This window comes from Dreissena polymorpha, chromosome 8 (assembly GCF_020536995.1).
Source record: "Dreissena polymorpha isolate Duluth1 chromosome 8, UMN_Dpol_1.0, whole genome shotgun sequence".
In the NCBI taxonomy this organism is placed as follows: Eukaryota; Metazoa; Mollusca; class Bivalvia; order Myida; family Dreissenidae; genus Dreissena; species Dreissena polymorpha.
Window position 1 is genome coordinate 92,430,101 of NC_068362.1, and position 16,972 is coordinate 92,447,072.

The window sequence follows — 16,972 nt, forward strand, 5'->3', positions numbered from 1 at the left end:
GTTTGATAAGGATTTTAAGTATTTTCCAGGTTTTGGAATGAGTGATATTATGCCTTGTTTTTGCAACGTAGTTAAGTTTTCGTGGTTAAATGAATAGTTTTGTGAATTAATTAAATGTGTTTTAATATCATTCCAGAATATTTTATAAAATTCGATTGTGATGCCATCAGATCCTGGACTTTTGTTATTTTGCGTTTCTTTTAGTGCTAATCCACATTCATATTCATTTAGTAATCCGTCGCACAGTAGTTTTTCCTCTTGATTTAATGCGTGATGTGTATTTTTAAAAAGGGTGTTATTTTCAACATGTTTTCGTTTATAGAGGGTTTCGAAAAAATAAGCGTTGTTCTTCTAGTATTTGAGTTCCATTTGTTATATCTTCGCCATTGACTACTAATTTGTGCACAGTTTTTTGTTCACTTCTACGTTTTTCTATGTTTGCGAAGTATTTTGTATTTTTTTCATTGGGTTCAACATGCTGTGCACGTGCCCGTAGTATTATTCCATTTAGATGTGTATGATAAATTCCTTCTAATACTTGTTTTTTTTTAAATGTTATTTTATTTTTCAATGGCTTTGGTATCGTTTGTGTTTGCTTCATGTAATTGTTTTTTCAAGTGTTTCAATGATTTTGATAGTTTCAGTCTGTTTGTGTGTTTCTTTATCTTTGAATAATGTGTATCTAATTGTTTGTGTTACGTATATTTACTTTAACTACTTTCCATAAGGTGTTTGGGTTCGCATCTTTATTATTTTGAACTGTTTTGAATATTTCTTGTTTTATTTGCGTTTGATGTTGTGTATCTAATAAGATGCTGTTGTTTATTTTAAAGTATCCTGGGCCTCTTTCAGGTTGTATATTGTGTAGTTTAAGTTCAACTAGAGAGTGGTCGGTCATAAATCCTGGTTTTATGCTACATGTGTCAATAATGTTGCAAAGTGACTCAGATATTAAAAAAAAGTCTTATCTACAGAATATTGTCGGTTTCGTGTGTGAGTGCCAGGTGAATTTGCTTTCGTTTGGATATACCGTACACCAGATGTCTATCATATTGTAGTTTTCAATTATGTTGTTTAAAATGTTTCTATTTTTAGGATTAGTATAAAGGTTTCCCTATTTTTTTTATCTATTAATGGGTTAAGGACAGTATTGAAATCACCACCGACTATAATGTTTTTATCTTGGTTATTAATTATAAAGGATTGTAATGTTTCGTAAAAAATGGAATCATCAATTTTAGGGCCGTTAACGTTGATTAATGTTAATTGTGTTTCGTGTATTTTGATATCTATACTTGCTTGTCTGCCAATTATTATTTCGTTAAAGTTATCGACTGTGATCCCTATATTATTTTTTATCAGAAAGGCAATGCCTTGTTTATTAGTATGTTGTCCACTTAGATAGATGTCTCCGTCCCATTCATCTTTTTAGGTTTGTGCTAAAGTATGTGTCAAGTGACTTCCTTGTAATAGGCATATACTTTTTTCGTCTAACCATTTGACGATTATTACGCGTTTGTCTTTATTGTTTAGCCCTTTTACATTCAAAGTGCATAATTTAATAATTTAAAGAGGTGGAAGGTGATGTAAATGATAATTTGTGTGTGCTTGTCCAGTAAGTTTTTATTTTATTACATGTTCAGTTGGTTTCTATTATAGGACATAAGATGTCCATACATACATACACAAACAGAAAACACAAATTAGGTATTCGGTCAAATATTGACTCACACGTTTTATACAGAAATTCAAGGATCGTTTGCGCAGGTAGACATGTTTTGTGCCATTACATGTACCTTTGTACAATTATATCCAATACATGACTAAGCACCTATGTTATAATAATTGTCAGTTATAGTCACTTTATTCATGTTTAAGCATTTCCAGTGCAAAACCACTCATTGTTGTATGATAAGCTCATACTTTCTATATATAAAAAATAACTACTGGGCGTAAAGAAAATAACGTAAGTGTTTAAAGGCATAAAGAGAAGGCTATGTTGCTTCCAAATCTTTTATGTGACAAGACATTTTGTTGATGTACTCTGGATCAACAGACGATTAATTGCAAAAAAACAATCTATCTTACGGATGATTCTGGAGATAGTCGACAAATCACGGTTGGTCGTTGAAGGCGAAACATCATTTAAGCAATAAATCTTCTGCTGACCCAGAGTGGCGACACATCTTTCGCCAAATTGATTCAGTAAAAAGCTGCCCAAGTGTGTCCGTTAAAAGGACAAGCTAACACGAAAGACCGAGAGTTCTCTCTAAGAGAACGTACAGCAGCTTTATGAAATTTAGAACAAAAAAATTAAATATATGATTCATTGCATTTATAATCGGGCATTGTTTGCGTGAGTTATGCCCATTTTCCTTTTTTATTATTTTTTTATTAGAGAGTTGAACTGGCATGCTGCAACGAAGCATGCTAGTAATTAACGTTTTATTACGTTAAGAATACATGTAGTTAAACACGTACAGGGAATTAATATTCTAACATGCTAATTAATGTTAGCATAGCTTGACAGCTAATGACAAGATTTTTCATTATCGTACAGGATTATGTTCTTTATTTATTAATTCTTGTAAATTAAACACGCGCCGTTTTAGCTCCGTCATAAAGAGATTATCTTGCCATTTCAGTGCGATTTTAAGTCACTAATTTTATTTGTGTTAGTATTGTAAAACAAAAAACGCGAGCATGTGCATCGATGAAATGGGCAGTGTATTTGAGAGAAAGGCGCTTTTGTGTTAACAACTGTTAATTGAAAAATAAATTTAGATATCGCGTTTAATTTATTTTTAACAATGACAACATGCGTCGATAAACATGACAAAAACTGGCGTTAAAAGATTCAAACTGACAGAAAGTCATAAAATTCCAATCTGATGTTCGAATCCGAATAAGGAAATAAGTGGCATCTACTTCATAGTTCTTGTATAATTAATTATGCAGCAAATAAATGCACCAGTTTTGACTTTGTCGGTTACAGGAAATTATAGGTCGTACATGTAAGTGCACGTTATTAATTTTCATGAACTGTACGTCGACTTATATGTCAATGTGACGTCAATATGCATACAATACGCACCATTTACCGGTTTTCGCCGTTTTAACATTTTTTTATTCTTTTCCTGTGCTGATCTAGTTCGCCTTACCAGAACCTGAACACGGAGACCAACAATTCTCTCACCAAATAGAGATTGAATCGTTAAGGTTGGGTAAATGTAACTGAGTAACGTGTCATCGACATTGTATTGTATTGACGTTCAATTAAATGTGTGTGTTTTATTTGTTATTTATTTTTTATAAATGACATTGATAATATTTTTATCAATAAATAAAACTCTAGACAATAATTGTTTATATGATTTATATCATGTCATGTTTCGGTTAATTGCAAATGTGTATATAAGTTATCATTTACAACACGCTTGTTTGCGTGTCATTATACCTGACAATCAAAGGGCAATGTCCTCATATGATATGCCTTTACAAAACCACTTTATGTTCAGTAGTACCAGTCGAAATTGTCATTGTTGTTATTCTGTATACGAACATTGATAAAACGTCAGTCTGTAAACCTAATATAATGCCCTTGTTAATATTGTTTAGCCTCGGTCTGGGTATACGTGGATAAATGCATGCACATAAAACAGACAGACTGACGGACAGACGGACGGACGGACGGACGGACGCACAGACAGACAGACAAGGACGGACGGGCGGGCGAACGAACGAGCGCACGAAGGAACGGACGGACGGACGGACGGATTGTCAGAATAGCCCATCGACATACCGACAAAGGGACAGAATTGGACGGGACACAGATAGGAACAAAACAGAACAGGACATATTTAACCTGCAGAGTCAGTGGAGTGTAACCTCACGCCATGCCGATTTAAATGTTCGTTTATTTTTCTGATGTAAACAAACCAATGTGTTCGCGATTTAAATGCTTACAGACGCTTACAGTCTAAGAGGCAACGTCTTTCAGTAAGTCTTGGATTGTATGTTTTTGTATCCGTACGACCACAATCTCGTAAGCGTAATTATTGATTTTTACAAGTATTAACTTCAACTGTAATCACGTTGAATGATTTAATATCACACGATTTCGCGAGGCTGAGTGCTTTTTAATATTACACTTTTTACGGTGAATTTTTATCGTTATGTGATGTTTGTATTTTCAACGGATAAATCTTAGTTAATCGACCAAATAATATGAAATAAGGCAAAGCCTCAAAGCGAGCTCTATTAATGTTTAATAGAAGAAACTAACAAAAAACTTTAATAACGATAATATTTGAATTAAATTAATTATTAAAGGTTCTTCCTAGAAGAAAAATGTAGAGTTTGTAAAGACTGGTATAAAAATTAAGGTAATGAACTTTTGAATATTTTGTTAATCAGCAATCAAACAACAAATGGGCTTTATTAAAGGGTTTAATGTCAGGGCCCTCTATCTGTATAATTCATGGCCGAAATTCGGCCGCATTCCCCCATCAAAAATGTATGTTTTTTCCTCCAAATGAGATTAAAAATTCCCCCTCAAAATAAATTTTAAACAATCAGTAAAACAACATAATTTAGCCATATTTGGATTTTTTTAAAATCGATCCATGTTTTCATACTACTTTTCAGAAGGGGAATAAAGTATGTCTACACCGTTTTACAGTGTTATTCTGACGCTCGCGTCGGGTGTCAAATAAAAAATGTTGCACAACAGGGGTTTTTCAGCACTGTCTGCGCCTCCTGGAAACAGAGGCATTCCAAAAGCAAACGGACCCGTTCCCAATCGAATTTTGATTGCATTGTTCCCAATTTCAAAAAATAAAATCTTCCAAAATCGTAAAAAGTAAAAATAATTTATATCGAAAGAGTGACTTCCCTTCATTCGCGACGTAATAAAGCCTTTAGTGACACAGATTTTTTGGTGTATTTTCCGGATGCATTTACTCTCAGCGATGACGTTCGAACTGTTCCGCATTAAACAAGAGTATATAGAGCCGCACAATACACATTCTATACCATATCTGTAGACGCTTATTTTCAATCATGGCTTCGCACATTAGTAAATATTACATTAAAAAAGCACAAAAATAGACGCTAAAGGATGTGTAACGATATCATCGATGTTTTCGAAAAGCTCAGAATAATCCGAAATTACTGCCGCGAGTAACCCTGAACATACAGGCTCGGACGATACGCAGCAAAATGTAACAGCAACAGAAGTAATACCAGGGCCGTCAATCACAAAATCGGCAACTGAATGCTCAGAGCCTTGTAAGAAAGTTGTAGTTCAATGGTCATTTAATACATTAAAGTACAGTACACTCCACGCGTTTTCCCCTATTTCCCTCCATACTCCGCGGTGATTGACCTGGAGGGAGATTAAGAAAATCCTGCTAGACGCGGCGTTTTCATGATTTTGGACGTGGCGGTTAACGATCGGCAAAACTGATAAGCCGACACGCCGGCCCTCGGCGTTGGCAACGCGGGGGAAACTCCACGTTTTACGAGATAACGATCAATTTAATTTTGTTTGACTTCCTGATTTTCAAATAAAATTACATTTATTACAAGTACATACATGTACATGTAGTATAATATTTACAATTAAAAAAAACAACCAAGATAGATCGATCCCGACGTGGTTGTAGAAGTAGTTGTTGTTGTATAGAAAACTCGTTGATTTACGACAAACAAAACGTCGTCTTTTAACTTATACTTACCAATTAATATAAACACAGTTTGCAACATTGTTTTTATTTTGATAATTCAATCCAAAGTTTTCATGGCATAACTTACTCAAGTAAACACGTTCAACGAATGCATAAGGAATGGTTTTAATTGTCGGAACAAAGTCAATTCTCTGCTAGCTAATGCATTTATTTTCTCTTTGAAGTTAGGTTATTCCATTGATTGTTAAAAGAAGGTGGTAACTATTGAGTTGATAGCTGCATTAAATATTCACAGTTGTATTCTAATTGCGTCGACATTCAAAACAATGTTTACCAGTAATTATGGACCAAATCGGCAGACATGTTAATCCCTTTTGTCAAAACACTGCAGCCAGCAGTCTACACAATAGGTTAGTAGACAAGCCAGTGCTCCAGCTAGGCCTAAATCGAAGGGCGCCGCGCCCTGCCCTCCCGAACCTCCGCCCTGCCCCCCGAACCTCCGCCCTGCCCCCCCCCCCCCCCCCCCCCCAATTTTTTTTTTTTTTTTACATATGATAATTCATAAATCTCTTATTACATTGTAATTAGTTTAATCCTCATTGTAGACATTATATTTGAATGGTTTAATAATAATGGGATTAATACAATTATTTATAACCTATAAATGAACATGCAATAGAAAGCATTCCAGAAACACCCGCGCGCTTGAACGTGCCCTTTTGCACAAAATACTGCGCGTTGAAAGTGCCCTTTTCACAAAATACTGCGCGTCGAAAGTGCCCTTTTCACAAAAAAGCCCCCTGCCCTTTTCAAATCCTAGCTGGAGCACTGCAAGCTATTCGTGTTTTCATAACGTCAAACACTTAATCCAGTTCCGCCCAGATGTCTTCTTTAATCAGTTTACAGTACAATTACTGTTAAAATAATTACTCTACTAAAATACCGTAACGATAAAGATTCGGCGTGCTCGATTTGAATTTTTTTTGGAGGAAATATCAACTTATTCGCGATATAATTTTGTTAAAAAATACCAAAGAAGCTTTTAATTAAAATCAACAGAATTAAGTGTTCTTTGCGCTACAAAGTTTGTATAAAAAAATCAATACACGCACGCTTTGCAGGAGTATACCTTGACCTTGTACATTGCAGCATAATTTTCGCGCGCTTTTGTCGGGAAATATACATGATGACTGTATATTGGAAGCATTTGTAAACGTCGTGTTAACTTAGTAGTGTGTTTCGGATTACTAATTATTATTCTCATTTGGAAATTTTACAGAACATTTATCCTTATAAACTTTAAACGATCACCTGGCGTATTAATTCATATTGAAGACGTACCTGTGAATTAAAACATATATTAATTTTCTATACAATTTTCTTTTTTATACATGTATTACAGTATTTAAACAATTTATTATAACAATGTTTTTATCCCCCGCCAGAGGCGGAGGGATATTGTTTTGGCGTTGTCCGTCCGCCCGGCACATTTGTGTCCGGAGCCATATCTTGGAAGTTCTTTGGTGGATTTCATTTAAACTTGGTATGAGTATATATATGCATAAGAGGATGATGCACGCCGAATGGCATTGTACACCATCTGTTAAAAACAGACTTATGGCCCTTTGTATCTTGAAAAAATGCTTTTTAGTGTCCGGAGCCATATCTTGGAAGTTCTTTGGCGGATTTCATTGAAACTTGGTATGAGTATATATATGCATAAGAGGATGATGCACGCCAAATGGCATTGTACACCATCTGTTAAAAACAGACTTATGGCCCTTTGTATCTTGAAAAAATGCTTTTTACTATAGGCACTTATGTGTCCGGAGCCATATCTTGGAAGTGCTTTGGCGGATTTCATTTAAACTTGGTATGAGTATATATATGCATAAGAGGATGATGCACGCCAAATGGCATTGTACACCATCTGTTAAAAACAGACTTATGGCCCTTTGTATCTTGAAAAAATGCTTTTTACTATAGGCATTTTTGTGTCCGGAGCCATATCTTGGAAGCGCTTTGGCGGATTTCTTTGAAACTTGGTATGAATATATATCCGCGCCAGAGTGAAGGCTTAAGAACCTTCCTTTGTCTTAGTTTTGTGTTATTGTCTTCGTCCGTCCATCTATCATTATGTTCATCCGTCCAATTTGCACCCATCCTCAAACAAAGCATATGTTGCGGGGGATACCTTGGGCCTTTCAGGCCCTCTTGTTATTTTTGGCATGCCCAGTAGCACACTGCTAACGTGGCGTTGCGCGGCGGTCACTGATAAGAACGGAAATTGTCTGCATTTACCGACAAGGCTAAAGTAATACACGCCGCGGTAATTAGCGAACGCGGCGTAACACCGAGCGTTTTATCGAATTCACCTCGCTCTCCAACGCCGCATGAACACTCGCCAGCAGAAAAAACCCCGCTGAGGGAGCGCGTTTTTTTTGGAAAACGTGTGGATTGTACTGTACCTTGCTAAGGAAAATTAAAGGTTTCGCGGGATGGAATGAGTGGGGAGATCAAATCAAATTGAAAGCCCATTCTTTATGTGCATGATTTGATGGTTACCATAATGCTTGCATTTTTTTTTATTTTTTGTGGCTGCTCAATAAGCGTCCTTAAAAAGTAGAACTTCATTTCCCGTTACTATAATATTAAAAAGGTGAAAAGAGCAAACAACTGCAATTTGTCCTTTAGCCAATATACAATAGAATAACATAAAGCCCTATTCTGTATTTACAAACTTCTTTGTATTTAATTTTAATAGAAACATCATCATACGATTGCATAAGATAGTGCTTAAATCATTTTGAAATGCCTTCAGTGCTTTGATTTCATAATACGAAATAACACAGTATTATGTGAAGTTGGAATAAGACATCAATTTGGTCATAAATTGAGTTTTTTCAACAGCGCATAATATGCAGCTTTACAAGTTGTATTTATTTAGTTTTACAAATTTTTATGAAAATATAAACTTGCATATATAATAACATCACTTAAATTGATTTTACTACAAAACTGGATTTTGTATTGATTTTTTTAAAATCCTAATAAAAGGAAACTGTGTCCATGCGGCACATGAACACAGTTTAAAAATACAGTTAAAATTATTTAGAAAAATCACTGTTAATGAAAAAGTCATAGTAAATTGCTTATTTAGCTTGAACTATAGATCAAATACTAAATAGTACAAAAATAAATTCAGATCATGAAATGAATAGTTTTGTTTGAGAAAATCACCAAAATGATGCCCATTCCCAGTTTGATGTCTTATTTCCAATTCACATAATACAGTGTTGAAATGTATTACGTAGTAAATAGTGTGACGTCATTTCTGTGACGAAACGCAAAAGTTTTATGTAAACTATCTGGAATTTAAGGACATGTTGGACGAGGTGTTTCTTAACATTAAACTTTTTGTTTAAAGCATCGAACAAATGCAAAAAGTATTTCGGATTGCAGGTTTATCATGCATAAATGTAAACTTCGATAAGAATACCATAAAATAGTGTGGTTTAAACTAAGTTTCGATAAAGGGATGGAAGAATAGAAAATGGAAGTGAATTATCTTTTAGACTTTATTGTTATATACATTGGATAAACGTTGGCATTGAGGTAAGCCTGTCTTTTATTCTAAATTAAGTTGTTTTTTTTTTACTCTTGTTAAAGCTGAAAAAGTGTCAATGCTGTTCAATATGCTTCAACACAGTGCACATTTAGTGGTGTGTAAACCCGAACAGTCCATACTCTAAGGTTTCTCTATCGCATTTTACAGACTGAAACCTGAAGGACCAATATCTCTGAGGTGTAATATATTGGATTATCAGATATATATGCACATTAGAAAAGCGATAAGTATATAGTTATCAATATGGTTTGGTTTATATTCATGTATTTGTGAAAGACAACGCAACATGGCAATAAACGAATTCAGATCTTATGCTTAATTTATCATAATGCGGATCTTTATATATTGCTGTTTTGTGGGTTGGATCCCATTGTCAGTGTTTTATTGGAGTTACAGTGTATAAATAAACAGTAGTGTGACTCATTTTCAGCAATACATTCTTTTAAAGTAAAAAAGATAAAAACTTGGAATGGAAAGATTGATTAAAACAGAAATTCCCTCATTGATCAAACACACTTCATTTAAACTGCTTTATTCAAACTAAAAGTGCTTGTGGTTAACAGCATCTAATTATTTTATTTGTTCACTTGCAGATTACGTGATTTTCAAACAAAATTGATGCAACTTTTGTTTTGGGATTTTTTTGGACAACTATGTGGACTTTTAATGCCCCCGGATCGAAAGATCGTGGGTATATTTTTTGGCCTGTCTGTCATTCATTCATTGTGTGTGTCCTAAAACTTTAACCTTGGTTAAAGTTTGATAACTTTTGCATTATTGAACATAGCAACTTCATATTTGGCATGCATGTGTATCTCACGGAGCTGCACATTTTGAGATGTGAAAAGTCAAGGTTAAGGTTATCTTTCAAGGTCAAAGGTCAAATATCATTGTATTTTTCTTTCCTAAATCTTTAACGTTCGTTAAAGTTTGGTCATAACTTTTTTAATATTGAAGATAGCAACTTGATATTTGGCATGTATATGTATCTAATGAAGCTGCACATTTTGAGTGGTGAAAAGTCAAGGTCATCCTTCAAAGTCAAAGGTCAAATATCATTGTATTTTTCTTTCCTAAAACTTAAACCTTTGTTAAAGTTCAGTCATAACTTTTTGAATGTTGAAGATAGCAACTTGATATTTGGCATGCATGTGTATCTCATGGAGCTGCACATTTTTGAGTTGTGAAAGGTTAAGGTCATCCTTCAAGGTCAAAGGTCAAATTTATGGCTTCAAAGCGGCGCAATAGGGGGCATTGTGTTTCTGACAAACACATCTCTTGTTGTTGTTCAAATTTGGGTCTGATATGTGGACACATTCCCAATGGAAAAGTATATATTTTTATGCCCCCATTCGAAGAAGAGGGGGTATATTGTTTTGCACATGTCGGTCCATCCACCGAATGATTTCTGGATGATAACTCAAGAACGCTTATGCCTAGGTACATTGATCATGACTCGCAGATGACCCCTATTGATTTTCAGGTCACTAGGTCAAAGGTCAAGGTCACGGTGACTTGAACCAGTAAAATGGTTTCCGGATGATAACTAAAGAACGCTTACGCCTAGGATCATGAAACTTCAAAAGTACATTGATTATGACTTGCAGATGACCCCTATTGATTTTCAGGTCACTAGGTCAAAGGTCACGGTGACTTGAACCAGTAAAATGGTTTCCGGATGATAACTCAAGAAAGCTTACGCCTAGGATCATGAAACTTCATAGGTACCAACCCATGCGAAAGACGTCGGACCTCGGACATTTCCGATAAAATTTGCTGAGGTCCAGTATCTTTCCCGAAACTGGCGTTCCTCCAACACGAAAAAAAACAAGTTAAACTATGTTTTGGTTGGAAATAAAAACGAAACTACGAATTCATATGTCAACACAAATAATGACTGGCATGAACTGATTTACTTTGATATATGGTTTGACGATGAAATAAAAAGGTTTGTTACAAACCAGTCGAGCTTGCTATTTTTGCTTGTGACGTAACAGACTCATAGTACTATTCTTTGAACCTGTCAAATACTGCGCGTTGTTTCGTGACGTAGGCGACACAACAAATTTTTGATTGGTAGAAATGATTTTTATTGGTTTCAATCCTCGTGATGATCGTAAAGCGAAAGCGGGGAACCATACGACCTTTGCCTGTTCCGTGTCAACATTGAAAGCGAAAATCAGCATTTCAACTGATTGCGAATACGTGAATTTTTGATCAGGTGATTTTGTTTCATATTGTAACTGTTTTACATTTTTGCAGTACCTTTTATTTGTGTAAAGTCCTAATCTATTAATTTCAGAGCCCGATTATTATTTGTTTAACTAAACACTCAAAGTTTTAGTAAAACATTCAACAAGCTGTTAAGTGTGTCACTGTCAGACTCCTACTCAGGATGTCATTTTCATTGCTACGTTATTTTGACGGGGCTAACTGTGTTCCCCAGCCAGGGGTTGAAGAATTTTTCCAGAGCCACTCGCCCTGCAGGGCGAGTAGGCCTGACAATTTACTCGCCCTTCACTTTAATCTACTCGCCCTGCATTAAAAAAAATAGATATCTATATTTATTGTTATGATCAACCAGAACCTTTTAAACCTACTTTACATAGTGACACTAAACTGCGAACAAATTAACTACATTATCTGATGGATTATATTTGCTTTCCTTACGTTTTCTGCACCTCTTTCCTTTTCTCAATTTTTTCCGCTTCTCGTTTTGACAACCTTTCTAATTCTTTCTGTTCCCTGTAGCCACCTGTTTGCAGATATTTTAAAATAGAACCCTTTTCCATTTTAATATTTCAGACGAACTTTTACTGAAAGACACGCTTGATTGACAAACAGTTACCGTTATAATATGGTAAATTTTGCTTAAGGCTTCTGATCACAAAATTCGGAATTATTATGTTTATTAATAATTATTTTTTCTGTTTATTTTTAATTTAATATAAGAAGTATTATAATTAACCGTGATGTATTATTGTTTTATTGATATTTACATTGAAATTCACGGAATGACCAATCACCCCTACCAAGTTACTCCAAGGACGGCTAGATTTTAGCCATCGGCTTATCAGCAGAACTAATTAGTGTTAACTGTTCTGTGGTCATAAAGCACACTCCCCTGTCAGGCTGACAACAACCTGCTTGGCGATAATAAAAGAACCCAGGTGTTATATCTGGAAAATTCATGTTGATGACATTTTGGTATTTAATATGTATCAACCACAGGAGACTACATCTCATTAATTCATTTAATTAATTAATTTAAGACCAGTTCAACACTCCACTAGCAAATATCATGCTGGATACTCATGTTGATAATTCCTGTAAATTTGATTGTTAAAAAAATTGTTTTTTAATTTACAATTAGTAAGATAGTTACCCGGTATGTATATTATGTGAACATTTGATATGTGAATTACAAAGGTGAAGTATTTGGAGTAAAAATTTATGTTTTTTCCATGAAATTTCCTTGCTAGAAAAGTTTGGGTTACAATCATGACAGTACTAAATATACATGTATATAGCAGCTTATCATTCTATAAAAATTATAAATTTCTATTATAAATTGACAAGAATTCTTTATGTGGCATACTATTTATGCGATTTAAACTTGTTTATATGAACATTAATAGCTGTACATTGAAAAAATAAGGAATATTCATTTGTTTCTTCTGAATAATTTGATAATATATAACATAATTATAATTATGCTCTGAGATCATTACATACTGTTCGCATACACTTGGAGACTTTTCTAACGCATCACCTAATCAGATCAATATAGCTCCCTTAAATTTGAACGGCTTGTGTTGAAATTTGGACCAAGAATAATTCAACACATACATGTATCTGATTATTCCTGGAAATTTAATTGAAATTGAAAAACAACAAAATATAAAACTTAACAAATTAAATACGTCACTTCAAAAGTCAAATTCGCAAACTCGTACAACTTTAAATAATAACAATGTGAAAAGTAAAACGCATAAACTTACATGTATTAATAACTGACCGGCTTGCAACATGCCGATTGAGCCGTTTCGCTCCTGAATATTCATACGAGCCATATTGTTTATCTTTAATTAATGTTATGTTTTTCATGTGTAAAAACTTACCTAGAATTATGACATTGAAATTAAATTGGAAAAACATGTATATCGCCTTTTACTACACTTGGTGATTTTTCTAACGCAATACTTTTAAATCTTGCATATCTCAGTAATGAGTAAATATTTTTATTGCATATGTGATCATTTGACTACAATATGTGCAAGCTTACGATAAAATCATTCATCCGTGACGATCGGACGCTTTAGCAAGTGGGAAAGGTAGCCTGTAAAATGCAAAGTGCGCGATTGCGCTCCTGAAAATTCATACGAGCTATATTGTTTTGTAAATTAATTTTATGTTTTCCTTGTGTAAGAACCCACTTAAATAAATTCAATTGAAATAAAACTAGAATTAAATCGCGTTTCAACATTTCCACGTGCAAAAATATGGAACCACACCTACCCCACGTGCTAAAGCGTCCATTTGTCACGGATGAATGATTTTATCGTGAGCTTGCATAGAATATAGTTAAATGATCGTATGTAAAATTTTAAATCAATATCTTTACTCATAACTTAGATATTCAAGTTTGAAAAGTGATGCGTTAGAAAAGTCCCCAAGTGTGTATATATATACTTTCCATAACATAGTTTAATTAACATTAATTAATATGTTGTTCAATTCAATAATAAACTATGTACAAGTTCTGATCTGTTCTTTATATTTTAATCCATCATTCAAATACAAGCACGATGCTCTTTATTAAAATGTGCTTTAGTTAATTAATATTAACTCTTTGATACCTATTAAAATGCATGCCCCTGTATTTTTCTACAATCAAATTATTCATTTAGTGTGTGAGCAATGTTTAACCCTCTGAATTCTCAGCATTCTACACCAATATCTTGTAATTAGATATGGCCACCATCATGTTACCACTTCTTACAGTGATCAGCGTTTCACACCACTTTGATAATGACCCCTGAACAGTCAAATAGATTAGCCCTATTCTTGTTGAATCTATGGAGAAAGGAGTAACCGAGAAGGACTGCAATATATTTAACAGTTTTATTCACTTTTAATCGATTAGCTAAGAGCACTGACAACGACGAAAAGAGCGCAGCCAATTTCGAGAATTATTTTTACTGTGCCCGTGACGTCATTTTTCATTGTCAAAACGAAAGTGCAGTTTCTTTGTGTACTAAACGTATTTTTTGTTAGTTCGAAAAATTGTTCGCAATTGGTATCGATGTGGAAGGAGTTCTGGAATTGAATTTATATTTCTCAACTTGAAAAACAGCACTCGTCCGGTCGGTCGAGTATTTAACAAATTTTACTCGCCCGACCGTCAACTTCACTCGCATATGCGAGCGGTCGAGTGGATTCTTCAACCCCTGCCAGCTATAAAGGATTTTAATCCTGAGCCTGCTGTTGAGAAGTGGCTGGTATGACGATTAAGCTGTTAATGTGGTATTTTATTTTCCAAATTTTTACTTTATACCAAATGTTCAGAGGTTAAATGCATGACATATAATCCTATTATACTTATTTTAGGGTGATGCTATGAAACCTCATGGTCACAGAAGGCTAACATATTCAAGACGGTGTCTCTCTTTAACTTAGTTGTGATGGCCAAGGCTCTGATGTTGAGGAAGAAGGTAATAAGCTTTTAATCATTATTAACTGACACAAAAAATATAACAAAAACAAATTATTTATCATGTTTGACTGATTATTATAACATAAAACTTAAGCATCAATTTACATGATTTAAATTTCTTGTTCTTAATTTCTTTTGAATGTTTAAATATTCCTTTACAGGATGTGCGGAAAAGCAGTTGGACTCGGATGAAACAGATTCCGAATACGATTCAGAGTGAATTTACATGCATAAAATAGTGACGTTATGATGTGAACTTGTAATGTGGTTTGTTTTTGCATTGATCATTCACATTGTATCCAGTGTTAAAAAGAACTGGTCTACATTTAGTTGTTTTATTACTGTATTTTGAATGGTTTAACATTGCAAACGAAATAATGATAAAAGTAAATTCTATAAAAGGTATTCTCTTGTGTTTGGTTAAAGAAAAACAAGGTCCGGTAAAATCTGGTGAGGTCCTGTAAATTTTAAAAGTTATAGGACCTCATGTCCGGTAAGATTTTTCTGTCTTTTGCATGACCCCTATTGGTTTTCAGGTCACTAGGTCAAAGGTCAAGGTCACAGTGACTCGAACCAGTAAAATGGTTTCCGTATGATAACTCAAGAACGCTTACGCCTAGGATCATGAAACTTCATAGGTACATTGTGCATTGATCATGGCTCGCAGATGACCCCTATTGATTTTCAGGTCACTAGGTCAAAGGTCAAGGTCACGGTTACTTGACACAGTAAAATGGTTTCCGGATGATAACTCAAGAAAGCTTACGCATAGGATCATGAAACTTCATAGGTACATTGATCATGACTGGCAGATGACCCCTATTGATTTTCAGGTCACTAGGTCAAAGGTCAAGGTCACAGTGACAAAAACATATTCACACAACGGCTGCCACTACAACTGACAGCCCATATGGGGGGCATGCATGTTTTACAAACAGCCCTTGTCTCAAATGTGACCTAATAAATCCCAATTAAAGGTTTCCAAATTTTGTTTGTTTGTTTAATATTAAAGTCTAAACATGTTGTTAATCTCCAAATCCAGCTATATAAGTTGAACCTAAGAAAAAATAATATTGGAATCACTTTTATTATCAATTTAAAGTATTTGTAAGCATAAAATCAACAACATTAATTTCCCAATTTTAGTCAAAAGGGCGCTATATTTCCAAATCTTAAAGGATCTGGCCCCATTCCCATGAGGGTGAGAAAAAACAATGTTTATGCCTTCACTTGGCCCCGCAAGAATTGTGTTCTAATGGTGGCTCATTATTTGTTTCAAAATTACAAAGGAGTTAAAAAGCCAAGAAAATAAATGGCAAGGTAAAGTCTCATGAATTATATTATACTCATATGCTGACGGATATTTCCAATTAAAAATTATGTTACCAACAAAAACTTATTTATATATTTTGTGTATTTCTCATTATAACCTTTTAAGAATTCGCTTTCGTAATTATTTGGGTATTAAAAATTGAGATGTTGCAAATTTTACAAGTAATCAAGATTGGGATTTTTTTCGCGCAAAAAGTAGACTGATTTGGGAAAAACTACTTCAATTTTACTCTTTAGTATGATTCAAATTTTAATAACATTATAACAGAATGTTATCATTTAAACTAATATAGTACAGTACACTCCACGCGTTTTCCCCAATTTCCCTCCGCGGTGATTGACCTGGAGGGAGATTAAGAAAATCCCGCCATACGCGGCGTTTGCATGATTTTGGACGCGGCGGTTAACGATCGGCAAAACTGATAAGCCGACGCGGGGGCCCTCGGCGTTGGCAACGCGGGGGAAACTCCGCGTTTTACGAGATAACGATCAATTTAATTTTGTTTGACTTCCTGATTTTCAAATAAAATTACATTTATTACAAGTACATACATGTACATGTAGTATAATATTTACAATAAAAAAAAACAACAACCAAGATAGATCCTG

General features: G+C 34.4%; 1 protein-coding gene across 3 annotated transcripts in view; it reads left to right on the forward strand.

The window, feature by feature from the left end:
• The first annotated feature begins 3,881 nt into the window (after positions 1-3,881).
• Positions 3,882-16,972, forward strand: part of LOC127841809 (probable tRNA(His) guanylyltransferase) — a 59,954-nt gene continuing 46,863 nt past the window's right edge. Inside the window, exon 1 of one of the 3 annotated variants that reach the window (XM_052370898.1) lies at positions 3,882-3,999. Coding sequence is in view for 1 of the 3 variants with exons in the window: in XM_052370909.1 (XP_052226869.1) it covers positions 3,959-3,999 (41 nt within the window). In the remaining 2 variants the exon portion in view is untranslated. The remainder of the gene's footprint in view (positions 4,000-16,972) is intronic. The other 2 variants (XM_052370909.1, XM_052370904.1) reach the window with 2 other exon arrangements.